Source organism: Pongo pygmaeus, chromosome 1, assembly GCF_028885625.2.
Source record: "Pongo pygmaeus isolate AG05252 chromosome 1, NHGRI_mPonPyg2-v2.0_pri, whole genome shotgun sequence".
In the NCBI taxonomy this organism is placed as follows: Eukaryota; Metazoa; Chordata; class Mammalia; order Primates; family Hominidae; genus Pongo; species Pongo pygmaeus.
The window spans coordinates 118,408,338-118,433,336 of NC_072373.2; the positions used below are offsets into that span (position 1 = coordinate 118,408,338).

The window sequence follows — 24,999 nt, forward strand, 5'->3', positions numbered from 1 at the left end:
ACAATGTGGTGTGTGTCAAGGGAGGCAAGTAAAACATAGTAGATAAGACTGTGAGCTCTGGGGCCAGCCCACCTGGCTATGTATCTGGCTCTGCAACTAACTAGCTGTGTGATTTGGGGCAGGTTAATTAATTCATCTCTACTTCAGTTTCCTGGAGTTAATGTTATCCACCTCATAAAGTTGCTAGGAAAACTAAATAGGAAAATACATGTAAAACATTTAGAACAGTTTGACACATAGTAAGAATGCCAGAAAAAAGAAATGAGCCCTTATATTCTCATTACATTATTTAGGTTTCTTTCATTTGCATGTAAAATAAACAAACTTTAGTTAGCTTAAGCAGCAAAGAGGAATTTATTATGTAGTTATAGGGATATTTCACAAAATCCATAGGCAAAAGTGCATCTGTGCCTCAGGAAGGAACTATAATCAAAAGCTAGAAAGCCATCTATCTGGCCAGGCATGGTGTCTCACGCCTATAATCCCAGCACTTTGGGAGGCAAAGGTGGGTGGATCACTTGAGGTCAGGAGTTTGAGACCAGCCTGACCAACATGGTGAAACCTCGTCTCTACTAAAAATGCAAAAATTAGCTGGGCATGGTGGCACGTGCCTGTAATCTCAGATACTTGGAAGGCTGAGGCAGGAGAATCACTTGAACCCGGGAGGCAGAGGTTGCAGTGAGCCGAGATCATGCCACTGCACTGCAGCCTGCCGATAGAGCGAGACTTCATCTCAAAAAAAAAAAAAAAAAAGAAGAAGAAGAAAGCCATCTATCAGTAAATGTTCTCTCTCATCTCACATCCTGGCTTTTGTCTGTAGCTCAGCTCTGCATCTAGGACAACTTTTCCTTCCCTCTAGTCCCTCGCTACAGCTCCTGAGCTTACATATTGCAGACCCACCCACACGAGTGATGACAGGCAATTCCTTGTTCCGAGCTGCAAATTCTGAGGTGTGATGATCTTATTGGCCCTCTTGAGCCTGATGTCTATCCCAGTCTATCAGCCAAGCCATGGGAGGGGGTATGCATACAAGCACAGCAACTGGTGGCCACCACTACGAGTCCAATGGTAGGTGTCATCTCCTGAGAAAGGGAGCCTGGCTGGCCCATGGGCTAGGCAGACACCCTAAATGGAATCTACTGCACAAATCTTCCCAAAGCTGCCAGTCCAGGAGGTGTTGGACCAGCTCTAGGTCTTCAGTAGAAGTGGAGAGGATGTCCCAGTCTTCCACTCCTTGAGCAAGCCAGGCAGCACTGCCTATGTCCCCCAGCCTTACAGAAACACTTCAGCTCCTTCCTGAGGAAAATTGCCTGGTGACAGACCTATCCTCTTCATATCTTCATCCCTCCCATGCACCAAACATTCAGACATTTCCTCCTTACAGCTTCCAAACTTCATGCAGATGAACACAGGCAGATAGAAGACTGTGACGCTGTTAGCTCCACCACTTCCTCCCACACTCTACTCCACCACTCCACCCCCATGCATAGCTCCTATTTTCATATCTGGAAAAGGTTTCCACCCAAATCACTTAAAAGCAAGGACAGTCATGTTTTGACTGCTGATTTTATTGCAGGACTTTAGGTAGGAGCAATATGTCCTAAGCAAAAGAGACTGGAACTCTAGGGAATATAGACGAGGTCAGGTTTATGCCCAGTTGCAGCAATCACAGCTGGTGTCGAAGACAAGCCCGGCCTGGCAGTTCTGCTGGTACGTGACTCCATTCAGGCAGTGCCAGAAGGCATTTCTGTTATTTGCCACGGGGTAGAGGCCATTGGCTTTGCCAGCACAGAATCCACTGCCTCCCGAGCTGCCTCCAGAGCCGCTACTCCCATTCCCGCTGCTACTCCTGCTGCCACTGGGAGCAGCAGTTATTGGCTCAATGGGCTGAGCTGGAGCCGTGCAACCTGAAACACACAGCAGTAAAAGCAGACTAGTGGGCTTGGGAGAGGCTCTAAGCTTCACTTAGAGGTGAAGAGAACTGTGGGAGTGGAAGTGTGGAGGTGGGGTGCAGTTGGCTCTGGATCCCTGCAACTGAGAAGAGAAAGTAGCTCCATATTCAGGAGATAAGTAAAGCTATTGTGTCAAGCCAGCCTGGCTTTTAATTGTAAAAAAAGGTTGCTCTTTCCTTATAACATCTAAATCATTCAAAAAAGTATTTACTAACCACCAAATGTATGCAAAACACTCTTCTAGAATCTGGGCATAAATGGTGAACAAATAAATTCTAGGAAAAATCTGGAAAAAATTTAGATAATAGATACATCCCCTGAATCACTGATTAGAGATATGTGAGCATTGATGAGGGTTTCTTAAATCTCCCCAGGTGGGCTGAGAAAGACTTTGAATAAGGGATTCATAGAGAAGCAGATACTTATATTGATGTTAGTATAATTTCTTGAGGCTCTTCCACACACTTAAGACTTAACAGACTTAGAACACCCACCCAGTTAGGCCTGGCTTCCCATAAGTGCATAATGTTCCTGACATGGCTGTTCAAGGGTAAAACCTGTCTCTCATCTGGGCAAGAGCAGTGAGGTGAAATGGAAAGAGGATCCCTGGGCAGGGGGGAGGTAGGAAGACATCAGGGTTGCTTTTTGAGTTGGAGAAGGGGCATTTATACACCTGGGCATTCCCCCTCAGTCACTTACTTGCACTCTGCAGGCTGAGGGCCTTCTTCAGGGTGGAGATTAGGGGAAACTTGCCCTGGTTGCAGAAAGTGCCAGTGAAGTCATCCAGATCAATGGCCCAGACCATGGCACCTCCAAATTTGTTGTGCTTAAGCCATTGAGCCTGTTTAAAGAAAGAGGATAACAGGAATCACTTGCTTTCCTGGGACTCAGGGCTGGGAGCTCAGCACATTTAAGGGACTGATCTTACCTTAATATCGAAGCTCTTGACGTTGTCATAGCCAACCCACACATTGCCCTGATAGGCATAGGGCACTTCCTGAGGGTCATCCCATTCCTGAGTGGCTCCATTTTTCAGGAAGGTACAGATCTTTCAAAAGTCAAGAGATTCAAATCTTTTAAATGTTACTCCCATTAAAGAAAAACATGTTTCAAATTTTTCTTCTTTCATGTCTCCAGTTGGGGTTTTGCTCAATTTCTAATTACAGGTTTTTATTTGTAGTAAAGAGGATCAAGTTGCTTGTCAAATGATTTTGGGAACCCACAGTAATATGACAGGTATATTTATTTTATTACCTGTGTGCTAATATAAATTACATTAAAAAGGTAGTCTGTTGTGTGAAGGGATATTATGCACTGTTAAATGCTCTTCATTTGGATTATGTAAATGAATGTTATTTAAACACTTTAAGCAGCTGTGTTTAAAGCATTCAGGTAGGAGACAGAATGAACATTCAAGATTTCAGCAGATTCTAGCCCTAAGGCACAGTGCATGGAATTCACAGAGCACTTTTCAGTCCAATCTACATACCTCATAGTAAGCCCAGGTCCCAGACTCCCTGGTATAGGGCCCAGCAGGACCAGCACCAGAGGTGGGGGCACCAATTCCAGTGTTGGAGGGGTTGCTCAGGATGAAGGTGTGTCCATAGGTAGGGAATCCAACGATGAGCTTCTCAGCTGGTGCTCCATTGTCCTTCCAGTAGTTCATGACATAATCCTGCAATGTCAGTGGGTTAGTTACAGGGCCCAACCAGCTGGGGACCCAGTGCTTAGTTATATTAGTCCCCTATTCCAACAGGTAAAACTCTATGCTGTTAATTTCAGATGGATTAGTATTTTTTTCAAAACATTTTGGCAAAGTTGTAGTTAATGAAATACGATCAACTTGAGGACAGTTGTTTAAGTGAGACACTTGCAGAATTTATGTCTACTTTGTGTCCCAGTCTCTGTGTGATTTTCGTCATCATCTCTGGTCTGCATTTGCATCTGTACAGGGACTCACCACATTGAGGTAGGCGTTGCTGCCAGTGTCAGTTGGGTATTTGTACAGGGGGCTGTTCTCTCCAGTGTAGCCCTCCCAGGGGCCATAGAGGTCGTAGGTCATGACATGGATGTAGTCCAGGTACCTGAGGTGGGGTGGAGGATTTAAAATCATTCTGATGGTCATTTCCCACACCTATGCAGGCACAGGACACCACTTCTAAAGTCTCCTAAACAAGGTCCCTGAATAGCAAGCCAGACCAAGGACAAGTCTAGTGTGCCCGAGTGACACCTCCAGGAGTTTGAAGATAAGGAACATCACTCACTGTGACAGTTGGGGGATCTCATAGCCAGACTGGATGTTGGAGATGCCAGCAGCTACTGCAGCAGTGACCATCAGCCTGGGCTTGTTGATCTGCTTGGCCTCCTGCTCAAAAGCTTCACGCATTTCCTACAGAATAATAAGGTGTAATAGGACAGCTATGATGCTGATTTTAGCTCCTTAAATAATAATAATAAACATATGTTCGTATAATGCTTCTCTCTTAAATTGCTTTCACATGTTTTATTTTACTTTAGTCTCACAACAACCTAATAAAGTAGATAGGATAGATAATATTATTGAATTTTCTGGCTATCTAATATGCATAAGAGTTAGGACACTTCACCAAAGTCCCCCAGTGAGTTAGTAGGTAGGTCATGACCAAAACCCAGGTCCCAGATGACCATCAGAGCTCCATTGTATCTCTATACTTTGAAGCTACAGTTGCAGTGATACCCTACATCCAGCAGTATAGAAATTTGTTTCATAAAGTAGATGAACTACTTTACAGGACTGACATCCCATCAAATAAAATGGTGAATTGGCCAATAAGGAAGGCGGTAACAGCTAGATGATAGGTTCCTGTTCAATACTAGAGATTAATCCACCTGTATCTGTGCGACTGTAATCTCATTTGGGGTACTGGGTTTAGTTCTTATAATTGCACTATTACGGCGTGCCAGAGTATGTTCCAGTGAAGACTGGCTCTGAAAATTGTCATGTAGTTATTGATTGAAGGAACTAAGATATTTAACTGGAATAAGAGAAATTATAGACAAGGCATTACAGCTGTCTTAAGACATTAAGCCCATATACTGCAAAAGGTGCAGTCTTATTCTCTGTTGCTTCACCAGGAAGAACTGGAAACAATGACCAGAAGTTATAAATTATGACTACAGGCATGTTCCAGCCAAGAAAGAGATATTCGTTTATGATCATTAGAGCAATTCAACAAGTAAGTAAATTGACTTTTCACCTATTACTTAACAATGAAACTATTCAGAGGCTGGGTGATGATCTGTTACATAGAATGGTATAGCAAACAATCTGTCTTGGGAGACAGTAAGTCTAAAAACCAAGTATATCAAGTCAAGCTTTTTTGTCCTGAACTCCAGATTGATATTTATCTGATGCCTACTGGGCATTCCATTAGGATGCTCTACAGATACCTCATGCTCATCAAGTTCAAGGTCAATTCTTCTTTCAAATCTACACTTTTTCCTTTATTTACCGTCTTAGTTAACAGCATTAAAATCAAACACATCCTGAAAGTCAGAAAACTGGAGGTCCTCTCCGTTTCCTATTTCCGATTGATCTCCAAATCCTATTGATTCTATCCTCTTGATATCTCTTATACACATCTTCTTCTTCCCTCAGTGTTAGAGCCTTTGTTGGGGCCCTGATCATTTCTTGCTTGATTTACTACAATAACCTCCTAATTCTATCCATGCCTTCTCATCTCCTTCTAATTTATCCTCTATTGTTAAAGCCAGCTCTCTACTATTTAAATTCTTCAAAACTGTCCCATTGCGTCAAGGGTAAAGTGCAAATTCCTGAACATAATATAAAAGTTCTCACATTATCTTGTTCTTCATGCAACTTCACAGCCGTTACTCACCCACTTGCTCACACTTATCTGTATATCATTTGCGCCATTCCCATCCTCACTTAATTGGTTAACACTAGTTTCTTCCAAGACTGAGCCCAAGCATCACTTTCTCTAGGAAACACTTTCTGATCCTGCCCCAGAGCAGAATTAGTTACCCTCTTTCCTTGTTACTTTTGTACTCTGCAGACCTCTAGCGTGGCATTTATCACAATGCACTGTCATTGTTCATATTTTTTCAGTCTTCCACCTCAGAAGAAGTTCTTCAAAGCCAAGGATAGTGTCTTATTCTTATATTTAGCCTGACAATGTCTGCCGCAGAATATGTAATCAGTAATAACGGGCAGCCTAGTGTAATGCTTAGAAGCAATGGACTCTGTAGCCAAACTGCAGAGGCAGTTATGATGCCTACTAGTTGTGTGATCTTGGGCAAGTTACTTAAACCCTCTCTGTACTTTAGTTCCCTCATCTGTAAAATAAAGATTATAATACTTATAGTGTGTATGCCATAGAGTAAATATGAAGATGAAATGAGTTATGGTTCTTAAAACAACATGTAGAGCAGTGCCTGGCACACAGCTCACATGTTGTTTCGTTGTTGCTATTAAATGTTTGTTTAATGAATGCATGATATATAAGAATCTTTGCAATGCTAATATTCTATCAGTTTAAATTCAAGTTTTGTTTTACCCTAGAGCCACCCAATTCTCCTCGGAAAGAAAGACTTTGAATCTTTTTGGGCTAAAGACTGGGACTTCCTTCCCCACCTGCACCAGGACAGTGAAGAGATGCTTGTCCTGAGGAGGGCTCCCACGAGAGCCAGGGTACTCCCAGTCAAAGTCCAGCCCGTCAAACTCATACTGACGCAGGAATTTGATGACTGAGGTGATGAAAGTCTGGCGGTTCTCAGGAGTAGAAACCATGGCAGTGAAACTGAGGGAGACCCAAAGAAGGCAGCGTGAGGCCTTGGTGGTCCCAACACCTTGGAGTAAAATCAAGCTCTCAATTTCTGCCTCAGAGCCCTTCATCAGGACCCATAGCCCAGAGTAAAGCATGTTCTTGGTTTTCTCCTCTCTTCCCAGCCATGGTATCTTAACATTCCTTTTATTTTGTTATCCCCCCAACTCTGCTCTTTCTCCCAAGTTGCCCTTGTTTCTTTGAATACCTGGCAAACCCAGCACACTGTGTTCCTTCCCCAAACATGTGCCCTCCAAGAAGTCCTCTTGTTTATTTGTGTGAGTTTCTCATTCCTCCCCCCACCAGAAGATAAATAGAGGGAAGCACTATAACACTCTCCTCAGGGTTTGTACTTTTGAAATACTTTAAGAAGAGGTTGTTTGGGAACCTCAGTAAGTAAACCTCTGTGGATAGGGCCCCCAAATGTCCACTAAATTAAATGTATGAAATAAATTGTGTTCCACTTAATATTGAGGTTCTGGTGTAGCAATTTATTTAATTCATATATTTGTTTATGTACATCCTCAATACCCTGTCTTAGACTGTGAAGTCTAAAGGGACAGTGATCACATGGGGCTAACTTGTTTTCAATAGCAAACGAACAACATGCTTTCCATAGAAGACTTACAGGGCAGTCCCGAAGTTCCAGCCTCCAATGGCCAGGAGAGTCTTCAGCTGGCTGTTCCTGTAAAGCAAAGCATAGAAACAGATACATTTCAAAATTCATGACTCCCTCCATTTAAAATACATTGCTTTAGTATTGGATCTGGTCAGATATTTTTGTTTTGCCTTTTGTAGAACAATTTTCCTCTCCTACTGAAAACTTCCTTTATAAAAATTCTTTGTGTTTTTCTTGTCATGAATGCACTCAGGGTTCCCTAGGGACATCTAAATTTTGAAACTGGGCTTTAAAAAATATTGTGTATTGGTAGTATCTTTGATATGTGTAAGTTTAAAAAGCATGAATAGCTAATATAATATTCTATTCTATCAGATAAAATGGTAAATGTTGCTTGAGCTTAATTACATTTTTAGCCTCTGTAACGTTAAAATTAATTAATTGGCTTGAAATTATACACATTCTCTTGAATAGAGATTCCCAAACATTAACGTACATAATAATTAAGTGCAAGGGTTGTCGGAGGACAACATTAAAAATCTGGGTTTATCACCCCTTCCCCTGAGATTCCAATTCAGTTGGATTGCAGTAGGAACTAACACTTACTCAAGTACCTCACATGATTTTGAGGCAAGTAGTCAATGGACCACACTTCAAGAAACACCGCTGTAAAGGAGTTTATTTAGTCTTAGTCATTGTAACTTAAATTCTAGTAGCTGTATTCACGATAATGCCATTACTGATAGTAGCAATCACCTGTAGCTTTCCTTCTCTTAAATATGACTAAACTGAACAAAGTCAACTCAGAATGCATTAAAGACCTAAATTTATGACCTCAAATTGTAAAACTACTGGAAGAAAACCTTAAAAAAAGCTCCAAGAGCTACAGCAAGAATTTTTTGGATACGACCTGGAAAGTGCAGCAACAAAAGCAAAAATAGTCAAATGGGATTACATCAAGCTAAAAAGCTTTTGCATGACAAAGGAAACAGAGTGAAGAGACTACCTATAGAATGGGAGAAAATAGTTGGAAACCATATATCAAGTAAGGAATTAGTATCAAAAATATATAGGAAATTTATACAACTCAGTAGTAAGAAAGCAAATAACCTGATTAAAAAATGGGCCAAGGGCTTTAATAGACATTTCTCAAAAGAAGACATACCAATGGTCAACAAGTATATAAAAAATGTTCAACATCACTAATTATCAGAGAAATACATATCAAAATCAAATGAGACATCACTCAATCCAGTTAGCATGGCTGTTATCAAAAAGATGAAAGGTAAGTGTTGGAGAGGACATGGAGAAAAAAGGAACTCTTGCACACTGTTGGTGGGAATGAACATTAGTATACCCATTGTGGAAAACAGTATAGATGTTCCTCAAAAAATCAAAGAAATAACTACCATATGATCCAGCAGTTACACTACTGGGTTTATATCCAAAGGAAATGAAATCAGTGTGTTGAAGAGATACCTGAATTTCCATGTTCATTGCAGCACTATTCACAATAGCTAAGATGTGGAATCAACCTAAGTGCCCATCAATGGATGAATGGACAAAGAAAATGTGGTCTTTACATACAATGAATTCTATTAAGTCTTAAAAAAGAGGCGGAAATCCTGCCATTTGCAGCAATATGGATAAACCTGGAGGATATTATGTTAAGTGAGATAAACCAGGCACAGAAAGACAAATACCACATGATCTCACTTATAAGTGGAATCTAAAAGAAGTTGAACTCATAGAAGTATATAGTAGAATGGTGGTTTAGCAGAAGCTGGGGGTGGTGTGGGGATGGGGGTTGGGGGGGATGTTGGTCAAAGGATACAAAATTTCAGTTAGAAATGAGGAATAAGTTGCAGAGGTCTATTGTACAACATGGTTACTATTGTTAGTAACAATATATTGTGTTTTGAAAATTGCTAACAGTACATTTTAAGTGTTCTCACCACAAAAAACATTAAGTATTTGTGGAAATGCATATGTTGATAGTTCGATTGAGCCATTCCACACTGTACACTTATTTCAAAACATTACATTGTCCATAATAAACACATACAATTTTTGTCAATTATAAAAGAAAAATGAAATGCAGAGTCTTGGTCCCCATCTCAGATCCATGGATCTGAACTACATTTTAAGAAGCATTAATGTTTGGGAAGTACTGAAAAAGGGGATACCAAATTAAATATCTCCCTCTTCCTACTTATTTTTCAGGCCATTGAAAGCTTGGTAGAGAGTCACATCATTCCATTCGATGGTGGTGATCTCGTTGTTCTGCATCCCAGCAAAGGCGTAGATCAGGTGGGTACAGAGGCAGGGTTCGATGTCGTCAGGCATGAAGCGCCCCAGGCCTGGCCGGTACTGGGCCCAGTTGGTGAAGTAGCATGTCAGCTGGTAGGCAGAGCCTGTGTATAGTCAGCAGGAGGGACAATGGCCTGGTTTAGGATCCACTGAAGTGTGCTCTGAGTTTTGGCCCTGCCTCTGTTTCCCTCCCTGTGCCTCAGAGGCCTGATTTCTGTGTGGAGGTAGTTAGTATGAACACTCTTGCAGATGCATCCTAAGATTCTAACTCAGAACTGGTCACTAACTTGGAGTTGTTTATTTCTAACTTTGACAGACTCATTTTGGGATTTTGGATAAGCCTAGCTAGCAGCCTTCTAAGAAAAGATGCCCCTAGTCCTATGAAGGCCAGTGAGTACCAGTTTATAATGCAGATGGTCATGCTGAAGAGGATAGCACTGACAGCCAATCCAAAACACTAGATTACTCCCAAATCAAACCCATCTGTCTGTGAAGCAAACAGCAGCTCTCTTTCCCTAGTATGGTTTATCTCGTATATATACATTCAATGATAAAACATGGAGTCCATGACTTACCCAGCTGCAAATTCAGTACAAGGACAAGACCTAGATAGAAAGAAAAAGCATCTACTTTGAACCAATTGTCTGTACCCCGTAGAATCTAATTCTGAAGGATTGATTGCCTTCCAATTTGCCATAAATTGTTACAGCCTCAGTGAAATTTGGTGGTGATTCCAAAGGCTTTTCAGTGAATACAACAGTAGATCTACCTTTCCCCACCTTTATCAAAAATGACCATGGTGCCTTCATCTCACACCTTCCATGTCACAAATAAATGTTACTGAATGCTGAGTCTGAAGTTTACTATCTATGGAAGATGTACTTACTGAAATCACCAACTGATCACTGTACTCAATGATGACACATCCATTCGTTCTTCCCCTACCTGAGTGATAGAACACAGCCTTCCAACAGATAAGGCATCTGCTAAATTAGAGAATTCAGTATCTTCTGGGCTTTAGGGGTTTTTTGGAATGACTTTCAGGAGGCCTTATATGAGGAGAGAAGAGCTAGGAACTATGGGGTGAGACTCCAGATGCCTTTCCCTGACTTCTACAAAGCAATTCTTCTACTCTGATTGTTTTATAAATTGAGCTTGAGGTTTCATTTGGAAAAGGTTCTGAAGCTTAAACAGTTTGCAAATCCCAGCTCTAGAGCAACTAATAAATTCTTGGTATGACTTGGCTCTAAACAACTTACTGAATCAACCTCTTTGAATAATTTAATTTCTAACATGTTTATGGTACATCATCAACTCAGTAGGATAACAGGGGAATAAATAGAGAAATAATTCTGAAAACAGCAGAACAAAGACAACTTGCATAACTCTATCTCAGTTCCTACTGATTTTCTTCCCCGAAAAACTAGTCCAAGGACACAAGCAAATAAATAAACATTATTCCAATTAAAATGAGATGGCATAGGAAGAAGAGTAAAGAAAAAGGAATGGCTGAACAAAAGATGAAAGAGTAAGACTAACACTAGGAGAAAGTATGCTTTTCCTTTAGGACCAGGTCCATGGGATTAACAAAAGCAGAAATGTTACCAGAGTCAGTTGAAGTTAAGAGAACAAGAGGCAGACTGATTTGTGTATAACAAGATTCATTTGAAATTTGAAATGATGAAAGAAGAATGGAAAAGTATAGGGATGTAGTATGAAGACCACTTTATGATTGTCAGAGCCTGTGAGAGAAAAAGAAACTAGATAAGATGAAGGGTCAATCTCTGATTACAAACCCACCTGTAAGGAGAATAAACTTTGTCATGGTTGCAGTCAGCACCAGTCCCGCAGAGCCTAGATTGGCTTTTTATATATTCTGATTCCGTGGTTATCACAAAGGCTTCTAAATGGAGAACGATTTGACCCAGATGTGTATGTAGTTAATCAGTAAATCAACGGGCCTTCTCTTCTACAAACAGCCTCCCGAGACCTTCAACCTACACCCTCCCACCACCAGTATCACCACCTTCTCTGCCCAACAAGGACAGAACAATGTCATGGCTCCTAACAGGGTGGTGGAGACCATCACCATGGAAAGCACCAGTTTAATAGCTTTTTTGGCAGTTCCCAGGGCTGATAAGCAACTGTTTAGATACTGTGGTTAGATTTTCTGTTGTGGACATTTTGTTTCTGGCATCAAAGCAAGTCTTTATGGAAAAATAAATAAAAAGAAACTTTGGAAGTTATTAGCTGTTCTTAAACCTTTTTTTCCTCATGGAATTATTCATATGTAATTTGTACAATCAGTGCCTAAGAAATCTTCCCTCTTTAGGTGCTACTTTCTCAATATTCTACTCACACATGTTCTTTGGAAAGGCTTCAAGTCATGACTATATGATAATTTTATCTAAGAATGTTCGGATCTCAAAATGTCCCCTCTAAAGGTCACCAAGAACTCTCTAGTGTTCTGTAGTTTCAAATTACATCCCCTAAAAACTTTGTGTTGCTAATGGATAGAAATAATATCGATGATATTGAAATGAGTCTCTTCATAGAAATATTTGCAACTTGACCATTTCTGGAATTTTGTATTTAAATTAACTCCAATTTACCCCTTCCAAACATAATTCACTACCATTATTCTATAATACATTTCTCCTTTGGCCAAAGGTCTATTTTTGTCCTCAAACATGCCTTGCATGTCTTTGCTCAAGTTATCCCTCCACTCCTTGCCTGTAATGTCTTGCCTGCAGTGTCTCCTTATCCTCACTGCCTATCCCAATCTTAACAGTTCTTCAAAGTCCAACTCAGATCTTTTCTTTGTATCTTAATGATCTCTGCTTCTTCTGATTTACTTTATGTACTCTAGCACATATTTTCTGTGTTGCTTATATGATATTGTCTTGTGACAATACCAGGAATGCAGTTGGTGGGAATGTGGGTGCTCATTATGGGATTTCAGCACCTTAGCAGAGTTCTTGTGAGTCCAGGCAGGTTTATCCATTTATCACATTTGGAAACTAAATTGTATCCATTCTTCCTATGATTGGTAGGTTAAGTGTTTTGTTCTACTCTCAGAACCAGAGAAAGTCTAATAGAAGTGCTGCCAGGAAAAATTTTATATTTTATTTTAGTTCCAGAGTACATGTGCAGGGTGTACATGTTTGTTACGTAGGTAAACATGTGCCATGGTGGTTTGCTGTCCATATTAACCCATCGCCAAAGTATTAAGCCCAGCATGCATTAGCTATTTTTCCTGATGCTCTCCCTCCTGACACCCCCACTGACAGGCTGTAGTGTGTGTTGTTCAGGGAACATTTCAATTGTGAAAAATAATCATATCAACAAACACTACAAGTACCTACTATGTGCCAGAGACTGTATTTGGTGCTTATATCACTTAGGCTTTAATTTTGTAAGCAATCAAAACCAACTCTAAGAAGCACAAATCAATATATTTGAAAGACATGAAGAAACTCACAGAATCAAAAAGAATACAGAACCTGCCTCTAATATAATAGAAACCAAGTCTTTCTATGGGGAGGGGTGTGGGAGGAAGGCTTAGGATAAATAAACTCCAATTTTATTTTCCATCCATGAATGACAAGAATTAAATCCTGGGGGAAAAGCATATTGTTGTATGACACCAGACCTTTGATTAGGGAAAGGGCAGGGCAATTGGATTTACATTTTCACAAGGACTGGTCACAAAATGAAATTCTGAAAGAATAAAAAGTGAAAGCTGAGTGACCAAAAAAAATCACTATCATCAGAGGGCTTGACTTTATTATTTCTTTTACCCTATGAAGAGGATTATTACTATCACACCAGTTTTGCAGATGAGAAAATCAATTAGCTATTAAACACCAGATCCAGATCCCTGTGTTAAGTAGGCAAGTTTTTGGTCCAAGTTAAATTGAGTGAGGCATTTTCCCAAGGTAGTCAAGAGAATACAGTTGAACCAAAGAGTCAGAATGTCAAATCAAAGTCAAGGATTTGCAAAAACAAACAGCAAAGCCAGTAGCTCCAGGTTTATCATATTCAGGACTATCGGGTGTAGCTACCATTTATATCTAGTGAGGTATTTTCTATTGAATTTGGCATCCCTGATTCTAAATAAATGACATGACCTACAGATTAAACCTTTCTTTTTAATAGCTCCTTAAGAGCTCCAGGTGAGTCCCCAGCAAACTTGCATCCCATCTGAGCACTTGGGTATTGGAAAGAATTACTGCCATTATGAGTCATAGAATGAACAGTTTTAAATTGTGACCATGTGTATCCTTTTACATTATTATTTTTTTCAATAACCTTGTATTATATTTAGTCTCTTTAATTGTAAAAGCTACCATACACATGAGTTTAGGTACACATTTTAGGAAAAATGTGGCCAGGCGTGGTGGCTCACACCTGTAATCCCAGCACTTTGGGAGGCCAAGGCAGGTAGATCACCTGAGGTCAGGAGTTCGAGACCAGCCAGGTCAACATGGTGAAACCCCATCTCTACTAAAAATACAAAAATTAACTGGGTGTAGTGGCGGGTGCCTGTAATCTCAGCTACTTGGGAGGCTGAAACAGGAGAATTGCTGGAACCCAGGAGGCGGACGGAGGTTGCAGTGAGCTGAGATAGTGCCATTGCACTCCAGCTCAGGTGACAACAGCGAGAATCCATCTCAAAAAAAAAAAAAAAAAAAAGTAAAAATGAAAACCCTTTCTCCATCACCTAACTTAAAAGATAACATTATTTTTGACTATTACCCTATATACTTCTCCACAGTTAAATGCTCCTCATTCCCCTGGAGTAACCACTATTCTGAGTTTTGAACTATTTTCTTACTTCATTTATAGTATTATCACATATATCTGTTTCCCTAAATAATACATTCATTAGTTTTATATTCACTTATTATAATCACTTTATTATATTAGTTTCAACATATTAATTAGTCTTTATAGAAATGAAATAATACCATATGCATTCTTCTATTTCTTGCATTTTTAGCTCAGCATTGTTTTTGAGATTTATCCAATTGGTACAAGTAGCAGCTGTTCACTTATTTTCATAGCTCTATGGTATTCCATTATACAAATATGCTGTGATTTACTTATCCTTTCTATGTATAACAACATATGGTTTATTTTCAATATTTTTCTTCTACATGCTGCTATAAGCATTCCTGTACACATGTTTCTTGGTACTCATTTACAAGAGTTTTTCCAGTGTTTACACCTAGGAATGGAATTGCCCAGTGAAATAACACATGCATATTAACATTTAGTATTTAGCTAGAAAGTTTCTTCCAAAGTAGTTATATCAATTTACACTACCAACAGCAATGTATGAGAATTCCTATCACTCCACATCTTTGCCAAAACTGAATCATCACACTAAAATTGCCAAAACTTAATCATCAGACTAAAATTTATGTCATTAAGGTGAATAGTTTTAGTTTATATCTATCAAATTACTAATGTGGTTGAGCATTTTTGACATTTATTGGCTGTTTTCGTTTCCTTTTCTGTGAAATGCCTGCTTGTATCTTTTGCCCATTTTTCTATCGTGCTGCCCACAAGTTTGTTAATTTTTATAGCCATGCTTTATATATTCTGGATTGTAATTATTTTTCAGTTATGTGCATTGAACATATCTTTTACAGCTTTATGGGTTATTTTTTCACTCTCTTTATGGTGCCTTATAATGAAAATAAATTCTTAATTTTAATATAGTCAAATGCATATCACTTGTTTTTTATAGTTTGATTTTTTGGAATCTTATTTGAAAAATTTCTCCCTACTCTGAGGATGTAAATATCCTTTATATTTTCTTCTAAAATTTTAAATGTTGCCTTTAAATTTGAGCTCCTAATTTATCAAATTTATCTTTTGTGTGTAGTGCATAGACTTGATCCAATTTCATTTTTTCCATGTAGGTAACTACTTGCCCCAGCGTAATTCTAATAGCCCATCTTTTCCACACTAATTTGAAATGCCATTTCTACCACTCCTCAGACCTGTCATAGGTAATGTTATCCCACCCTCCAACAAACACACACTGTTTATCATCTTCAGGAATGCCTTAGTTATCTTGGCCTTTTATGCTTTCATTTTAGTTTTATCATAAAAATCCCATAAGAAACCCCATTGGAATTTTGATTGGAACTACATGGAATAACATTGGAAAAAATGAAAATCTTCATGATTTTAAGTTTTTCCATGAAAATGGGTTGCCTCTCAAGTTATTTACATCTTTGAAAGTGTCCGTTAATAAAGTTATATAACTTTCTCCATAGTAGTCTTTCACATCTTAAGAAATTACAGATCTCTTATATATTTTGTCTCTATTATAGATGGTACCATTTTAAACTGCATTTTCTATTTATTACTTGTTTCTATAAATGCAATTAATCTTTATATAAAAACTTTAATTCCAGCAATATCACTAAACATGATTATTAGCTTAAATACTTTTCTATGCATTTTTTGGTTTCTATGTCATCGAGAATAATGGCAGTTTTCTTTCTTCTTTTCCAATATGCTTACCTTAAAGGAGAATCACATAAAAGGAAAATGAGGAACGAATTCTGAGAAGATGGCAGAGTAGAAAGTACCAGGAATCTGTCTCCCTTCCTAGACAAAAATTTTACTGGCAGAATTTGTCTGATGCAACTACTTTGGAACTCTAGAGTCTATTGAAGGCTTGCAACTTCAGAAAAAAGCTTTGTAGGTAAATTGAAGTTAATTTTAGTCAATTTCAGTTCTTAGCACAGTAGCAGATATTCTTCCCCCACCACTAAGCCCCAAGGCAGGCAGCTGTGCATGTGTTCCAGGAGCAGCTTATACAGAGATTGTGGGAGCCAGGGTGGGCAAAAAAGGACTATGTCCTTCAAATATCAGAGATCTGTGCTCTTATCACTGATTGCTGCTTCTGATTACAAAGGTGCAGACAAAGAAGTAGGCAGTCATTGTTGTTGCACCTCCTCCCATTGTTGTAAGCTACTCCCCCTCTGGCTGAAGTAACATCTGGGCGATGTGAAGGGTTGGCACCATTCTTACCTTCCCTTTATTTTTCTCTTTCCAACATTTGGAAGCCAGACATCAAACACTAGAACATTAAAAAATAACTGTATATACTGGGAGAATTAGAAAGTGACTGCATATGCCTAAGGAAAGGCTCAGAAAAGAACTGTGAAGATCTTAAGTTTATATTTCAGGCTTATTCTCAGCACAGAGATAGCTTACAACAAAAATAACAAAACAAAACCTCAAACCAAAGCCAAGTGCAGTGACCTGTAATCCCAGCTACTATGGAGGCTGAGCTGGGAGGAGATTTGAGCCCAGTAGTTTGAGGCCAGCCTGAGCAACATAGCAAGATCACATCTCTAAAAAACAAAAAATACAAAAAAGACAAGAAACCAAAACAGTAACAAAAAACCCCCAGCAAATTCTGGGGAAAGGGGAGAATCTGCTTTTCAGAGATACCACATTATTAGATTCAAATGTCCAGTTTTTAACCCAAAATCACAAGGCATACAAAGGAACAAGAAAGTATAGCTCATTCAAACGAAAAAAATAAATCAACAGAAAAGTCTCTGAAAAAGACCTGATGGCAAATATACTTGACAAAGACTTTAGAACAACTGTCTTGAATATGCTCAAAGAACTAAAAAAAAAGATGTAGAGAATGAAGAAAAATGGTGTATGAACAAAATGTAAATATCAATAATAAGATTTTTAAAAATTTGGACAAAATCAGAAAATAAATTCTGGAGCTAAAAAGTAATATAACTGAAATGGAAAACTTACCAGAATGGTTCAAGGGCAGATTTGCACTGACAGGAGAAAGAATTGGTAAACATAAAGATAGGAGAGTGAAAATTATTAAGTTTGAGGAAACGAACTTGAAAACAAAAAAGAAAACAAATTGAAGAACACTGAAGAGAGCCTAAAGGACATGTGAAAAGCCATCAAGTGGACCAACATACCCATTGTGGGAATTCAAGAAAAATAAAAGAGAAAGAAAGGAGCAGAGAGAATATTTTAAAAGATAATGGCCTAACACTTCCCAAATTTGATGGAAGACATGTATATAGACATCCAAGAACTCAGCAAACTCCAAATAAGATGAACTCAAAGAAATCCACACAAGACACATTATAATCAAATTTTAAAAGCCAAAGACAAAGACTGTCTTGAAAGCATCACAAGAGAAGCAACTGGCCACATACAAGGGATCCTCAATAAAATTATCAGCAGATCTCTCATCAGAAACTTTAGAGGCCAGAAGGCAGTTGGTAGATAGATTCAAAGTTCTAAAAGAAAAAAAGTGTCAGCCAAAAATCTTTTATCTGGCAAAACTATCCTTCAAAACAAGGGATAACATGAGACATTTCTAGATAAACAAAAGCTGATGTGGTTTGCTACCAATAGACCTGTCCTGCAAGAAATACTCAAGGGAGTCCTATAGGATGAAATAAACAGACACTAGACAGCAACTTGCTGCCATATGAATAAATAAACTTCTCAGTAAAAGGAAACTCATGGGCAATTATAAAAGCTAGTATTATTGTAACAATGGCTTGTAACTCCACTTTTTGTTCTCCACATAATTTGTGACAAATGCATTTCAAAGAATTGTTAGTTTACATTTTTGAACGCACAATGTATAAAGGTGGTATTTATGCCATCAACAACTGAAAGGGGTAGGGAATGGGGCTGTAAAAGAGCAGAGTTTTGTAAGTTATTGCAGTTAAACCTGTGTAAATTCAAATTAGAATGTTATAACCTTAGGATATTAAATGTAATACCCAATGTAACCAATGGGGAAGAAAATAGCTATATATGTGTGTGTATATATATGTGTGTATGTATATATGTATATGTGTGTATACATGTGTATAGATGTATATGTGTGTGTGTGTGTATAAGGAAATGAGAAAGAAATGTAAACATTTCACTACAAACAATCAACTAACCACAAAGAAAGACAGTAATGCCAGAAATGAGGGACAAAAAAGCTAAAAGGCATATAGGAAACAAACAATTAAAATGACAGAAATAATTCCCTCTTTATCAGTAATTACTCTAAATATAAATATATTAATGCTTCAACCAAAATACTGAGATTGGCGGAATCAATTAAAACACATGATCCAACCATACGCTGTCTACAAGAGACTCATTTTAGATTTAAAGACATAAATAGTTTGAAAGAGAAAGGATGGAGAGAGGTATTCCATGCAAATAGTAACCAAACGAGAGCAGGGGTGGCTATATTAGTAACAGACAAAATAGATTATAAATTAAAAAATGTAGAAGAGTCAAAGCAGGACATTACATATTAATACAAGGTTTAATACAGCAAGAATCTAACAATTACAAACATTTCTGTACCTAATGACACCCTATAAAAATATATGAAGCAAAAACTGACAGAATTAAAGGAAGAAATAGACAGTTCAACAATAAATGATAGTTGGAGACTTCAATAGCCTGTACTCAGTAATGAATACAACAACCACATGGAAGATAAGTGAGGCAATAGAGGACATAAACAACATAATAAACCAACTTGATATAAGAAATATATACAGAATACTCTACCTAACAAAAACAGCATTTACATTCTTCCCAAGCACACACGGGACATTTTTCAGTATAAACTGTATGTTAGGTCACAAATTAAGTCTCAACAGATTTAAAAATACAGAGATCATACAAAGTACCTTCTCCAACCACAATGGGGGTGAAGTTAGAAATTGATAATAGAAGTGAAACTGTAGAAGCCACCAATTTGTGGAAACTAAATAACACACTCTTAAACAATAATAGATTAAAGAAGCAAGTCACAAGGGAAATTAAAAAATACTTAGAAATGAATGAAAATAAAAACAACATAGCAAAACTTATGGGACACTATGAAGGTGCTACTGAGAACTTTATAAATCTAAATATTTACATTGAAAAACAAGAAAAATGTAAAATTGACAATCTAATTACACTTAAGGAGCTAGAAAAAGAAGGAAATAATAAAGACTGGCGCTCAGATCAATGAAATAGAGAATAGTAAAACAATAGAGAAAATCAATAAAATAAAAAGTTCTTTGAGAAGATAAAACATTTCAACAAACTTTTAGATAGATAAACTAAGAAAAAAGAGAGGAGACTCAAATTACTAAAATCAGAAATAAAAATGGGGACATTACTACTGACTATAAAAAATGAAAAGGATTATAAGGCTTTTTTTTAAAATTTTACTTTAAGTTCTAGGATACATGTGCACAATGTGTAGGTTTGTTACATAGGTATACATATGCCATGTTGGTTTGCTGCACCCAATAACTTGTCATTTACATTAGGTATTTCTCCTAATGCTATCTCTCCCCCAGGCCCCCACCCCCCCGACAGGCCCCGGTGTGTGATGTTCCCCGCCCTATGTCCAAGTGTTTTCATTGTTCAATTCCCACCTATGAGTGAGAACATGCGGCATTTGGTTTTCTGTCCTTGTGATAGTTTGCTGAGAATGATGGTTTCCAGCTTCATCCATGTCCCTACAAAGGACATGAACTCATCCTTTTTTTTTTTTGGAGACAGAGTCTCGCTTTGTTGCCCAGGCTGGAGTGAAGTGGCAGTATCTCGGCTCACTGCAAGCTCCGCCTCCCAGGTTCACGCCATTCCCCGGACTCAGCCTCCGGAGTAGCTGGGACTACAGGCGCCTGCCACCACGCCTGGCTAATTTTTTTTTTTTTTGTATTTTTGGTAGAGACGGGGTTTCAACGTGTTAGCCAGAACAGTCTCGATCTCCTGATCTCGTGATCCAGCCACCTCGGCCTCCCAAAGTGCTAGGATTACAGGCGTGAGCCACCACGCCCGGCCCAACTCATCCTTTTTTATGGCTGCATAGTATTCCATGGTGTATATGTGCCACATTTTCTTTATCCAGTCTATCATTATGGACATTTGGGTTGATTCCAAGTCTTTGCTATTGTGAATAGTGCCGCAATAAACATATGTGTGCATGTATCTTTATAGTAGCGTGATTTATAATCCTTTGGGTATATACCCAGTAATGGGATTGCTGGGTCAAATGGTATTTCTAGTTCTAGATCCTTGAAGAATCACCATACTGTCTTCCACAATGGTAGAACTAATTTACACTTCCACCAACAGTGTAAAAGTGTTCCTATTTCTCCACGTCCTCTCCAGCATCTGTTGTTTCCTGACTTTTTAATGATTGCCATTCTAACTGGCATGAGATGGTATCTCAATGTGTTTTGATTTGCATTTCTCTGATGACTAGTGATGATGAGCATTTTTTCATGTGTCTGTTGGCTGCATAAATGTCTTCTTTTGAGAAATGTCTGTTCATATCCTTTGCCCACTTTTTGATGGTTTTTTTTTTTTTAATTCTGGATATTAGCCCTTTGTCAGATGGGTAGATTGCAAAAATTTCCTCCCATTCTGTAGGTTGCCCTTTCACTCTGATGGTAGTTTCTTTTGCTGTGCAGAAGCTCTTTAGTTTAATTAGATCCCATTTGTCTATTTTGGCTTTTGTTGGCATTCCTTTGGTGTTTTAGTCATGAAGTCCTTGCCCATGCCTATGTCCTGAATGGTATTGCCTAGGTTTTCTTCTACGGTTTTATGGTTTTAGGTCTAATATTTACGTCTTTAATCTGTCTTGCACAAATTTTTGTATAAGGTGTAAGGAAGGGATCCAGTTTCAGCTTCCTACGTATGGCTAGCCAGTTTTCCCAGCACCATTTATTAAATAGAGAATCCTTTCCCCATTTCTTGTTTTTGTCAGGTTTGTCACAGATCAGATGGTTGTAGATGTGTGGTGTTATTTCTGAGACCTATTCTGTTCCATTGGTCTATATATCTGTTTTGGTAACAGTACAATGCTGTTTTGGTTACTGTAGCCTTGTAGTATAGTTTGAAGTCAGGTAGCGTGATGCCTCCAGCTTTGTTCTTTTGGCTTAGGATTGTCTTGGCAATGTGGGCCCTTTTTTGGTTCCATATGAACTTTAAAGTAGTTTTTTCCAATTCTGTAAAGAATGTCATTGGTAGCTTGATGGGGATGGCATTGAATGTATAAATTACCTTGGGCAGTATGGCCATTTTCACGATGTTGATGCTTCCTGTCCATGAGCATGGAATGTTCTTCCATTTGTTTGTGTCCTCTTTTATTTTGTTGAGCAGTGGTTTGTAGTTCTCCTTGAAGAAGTCCTTCACATCTCTTGGAAGTTGAATTCCTAGGTATTTTATTCTCTTTGTAGCGATTGTAAATGGGAGTTCACTCATGATTTGGCTCTCTGTTTGTCTGTTATTGGTGTATAGGAATGCTTGTGATTTTTGCACATTGATTTTGTATCCTGAGACTTTGCTGAAGTTGCTTATCAGCTTAAGGAGATTTTGGGGTGAGATGATGGGGTTTTCTAAATATACAATCATGTCATTTGCAAACAGGGACAATTTGACTTTCTAATTGAATACCCTTTATTTCTTTCTCTTGCCTGATTGCCCTGGCCAGAACTTCCAGCACTATGTTGAATAGGAGTAGTGAGAGAGGGCATCCCTGTCTTATGCCAGTTTTCAAAGAGAATGCTTCCAGTTTTTGCCCATTCAGTGTGATATTGGCTGTGGGTTTGTCATAAATAGCTCTTATTATTTTGAGACACATTCCATCAATACCTAGTTTGTTGAGAGTTTTTAGCACGAAGGGCTGTTGAATTTTGTTGAAGGCCTTTTCTGCATCTATTGAAATAATCATGTGGTTTTTGTCGTTGGTTCTGTTTATGTGATGGATTACGTTTATTGATTTGCATATGTTGAACCAGCCTTGCATCCGAGGGATGAAGCCAACTTGATCGTGGTGGATAAGCTTTTTGATATGCTGCGAGATTTGGTTTGCCAGTATTTTATTGAGGATTTTTGCATCAATGTTCATCAGGGATATTGGTCTAAAATTCTCTTTTTTTGTTGTGTCTCTGCCAGGCTTTGGTATCAGGATGATGCTGGCCTCATAAAATGAGTTAGGGAGGACTCCCTCTTTTTCTATTGATTGGAATAGTTTCAGAAGGAATGGTACCAGCTCCTCTTTGCACCTCTGGTAGAATTTGGCCATGAATCCATCTGGTCTTGGCCTTTTTTTGGTTGGTAGGCTCTTAATTATTGCCTCAATTTCAGAGCCTGTTATTGGTCTATTCAGAGATTCCACTTCTTCCTGGTTTAGTCTTGGGAGGGTGTATGTGTCCAGGAATTTATCCATTTCTTCTAGATTTTCTAGTTTATTTGCATAGAGGTGTTTATAATATTCTCTGATGGTAGTTTGTATTTCTACAGGATCAGTGGTGATATCCCCTTTATCATTTTTTATTGCATCTACTTGATTCTTCTTTCTTTTCTTCTTTGTAAGTCTTGCTAGCGGTCTATCAATTTTGTTGATCTCTTCAAAAAACCAGCTCCTGGATTCATTGATTTTTTGAAGGGTTTTTTGTGTCTCTGTCTCTTTCAGTTCTGCTCTGATCTTAGTTATTTCTCACCTTCTGCTAGCTTTTGAATGTGTTTGCTCTTGCTTCTCTAGTTCTTTTAATTGTGATGTTAGGGTGTCAATTTTAGATCTTTCCTGCTTTCTCTTGTGGGCATTTAGTGCTATAAATTTCCCTCTACACACTGCTTTAACTGTTTCCCAGAGATTCTGGTACGTTGTGTCTTTGTTCTTACTGGTTTCAAAGAACATTTTTATTTCTGCCTTCATCTCGTTATTTACCCAGTGGTCATTCAGGAGCAGGTTGTTCAGTTTCCATGTAGTTGTGCAGTTTTGAGTGAGTTTCTTAATCCTGAGTTCTAATTTGATTGCACTGTGGTCTGAGAGACAGTTTGTTGTGATTTCTGTTCTTTTACATTTGCTGAGGACTGCTTTACTTCCAACTATGTGGTCAATTTTGGAATAAGTGCGATGTGGTGCTGAGAAGAAATGTATATTCTGTTGATTTGGGGTGGAGAGTTCTGTAGATGTCTATTAGGTCCGCTTAGCTCAGAGCTGAGTTCAAGTCCTGGATATCCTTGTTAACCTTCTGTCTCGTTGATCTGTCTAATATTGGCAGTGGGGTGTTAAAGTCTCCCATTATTATTGTGTGGGAGTCTAAGTCTCTTTGTAGGTCTCTAAGGACTTGCTTTTTGAATCTGGGTGCTCCTGTATTGGGTGCACATATGTTTAGGATAGTTAGCTCTTCCTGTTGAATTGATCCCTTTACCATTATGTAATGGCCTTCTTTGTCTCTTTTGATCTTTGCTGGTTTAAAGTCTGTTTCATCAGAGACTAGGATTACAACCCCTGCTGTTTTTTTTTGCTTTTCATTTGCTTGGTAGATCTTCCTCCATCTCTTTATTTTGAACCTATGTGCGTCTTTGCACATAAGATGGGTCTCCTGAATACAGCACACTAATGGACCTTGACTCTTTATCCAGTTTGCCAGTCTGTGTCTTTTAATTGAGGCATTTATCCCATTTACATTTAAGGTTAATATTGTTGTGTGTGAATTTGATCCTATCATTATGATGTTGGCTGGTTATTTTGCCCGTTAATTTGTGCAGTTTCTTCATAGCATCAATGGTCTTTACAATTTGGCATGTTTTTGTAGTGGCTGGTACCAGTTGTTCCTTTTTATGTTTAGTGCTTCCTTCAGGACCTCTTGTAAGGCAGGCCTGGTGGTGACAAAATCTGTCAGCATTTGCTTGTCTGTAAAGGATTTTATTCCTCCTTCACTTATGAAGCTTAGTTTGACTGGATATGACATTCTGGGTTGAAAATTCTTTTATTTAAGAATGTTGATTATTGGCCCTCACTCTCTTCTGGCTTGTAGAGTTTCTGCTGAGAGATTAGTCCAATGGGTTTTCCTTTGTGGGTAACCCGACCTTTCTCTCTGGCTGCCCTTTACATTTTTTCCTTCATTTCAACCTTGGTGAATCTGACTATTATGCATCTAGGTGTTGCTCTTCTCTAGGAGTATCTTTGTGGTGTTCTCTGTATTTCCTGAATTTGAGTGTTGGCCTGCCTTGCTAGGTTGGAGAAGTTCTCCTGGATAATATCCTGCAGAGTGTTTTCCAACACAGTTCCATTCTCCCTGTCACTTTCAGGTACACCAATCAAATGTAGATTTGGTCTTTTCACATAGTCCTGTATTTCTTGGAGGCTTTGTTTGTTTCGTTTTACTCTTTTTTCTGTAAACTTCTCTTCTAGGTTTACTTCATTAATGTGATCTTCAATCACTGATACCCTTTCTTCCACTTGATCAAA

At 38.5% G+C, this 24,999-nt stretch overlaps 1 protein-coding gene across 3 annotated transcripts in view; it reads right to left on the reverse strand.

The window, feature by feature from the left end:
* Positions 1-1,550: 1,550 nt before the first annotated feature.
* The window catches only part of CHIA (chitinase acidic), a 29,478-nt gene continuing 6,029 nt past the window's right edge, over positions 1,551-24,999 (reverse strand). The window contains exons 2-10 of one of the 3 annotated variants that reach the window (XM_054448418.1): positions 10,280-10,309; positions 7,404-7,460; positions 6,586-6,751; positions 4,217-4,341; positions 3,913-4,036; positions 3,442-3,627; positions 2,881-3,000; positions 2,652-2,793; positions 1,551-1,907 (exon numbers count right to left, since the gene is read on the reverse strand). In XM_054448418.1, the coding sequence (XP_054304393.1) occupies positions 1,648-1,907; positions 2,652-2,793; positions 2,881-3,000; positions 3,442-3,627; positions 3,913-4,036; positions 4,217-4,341; positions 6,586-6,741 (1,113 nt within the window). In that variant the 5' untranslated portion in view covers positions 6,742-6,751; positions 7,404-7,460; positions 10,280-10,309 and the 3' untranslated portion in view covers positions 1,551-1,647. Of the gene's footprint in view, positions 1,908-2,651; positions 2,794-2,880; positions 3,001-3,441; positions 3,628-3,912; positions 4,037-4,216; positions 4,342-6,585; positions 6,752-7,403; positions 7,461-9,606; positions 9,801-10,279; positions 10,310-24,999 lie in introns of those variants that run through there. The other 2 variants (XM_054448407.1, XM_054448398.1) reach the window with 2 other exon arrangements.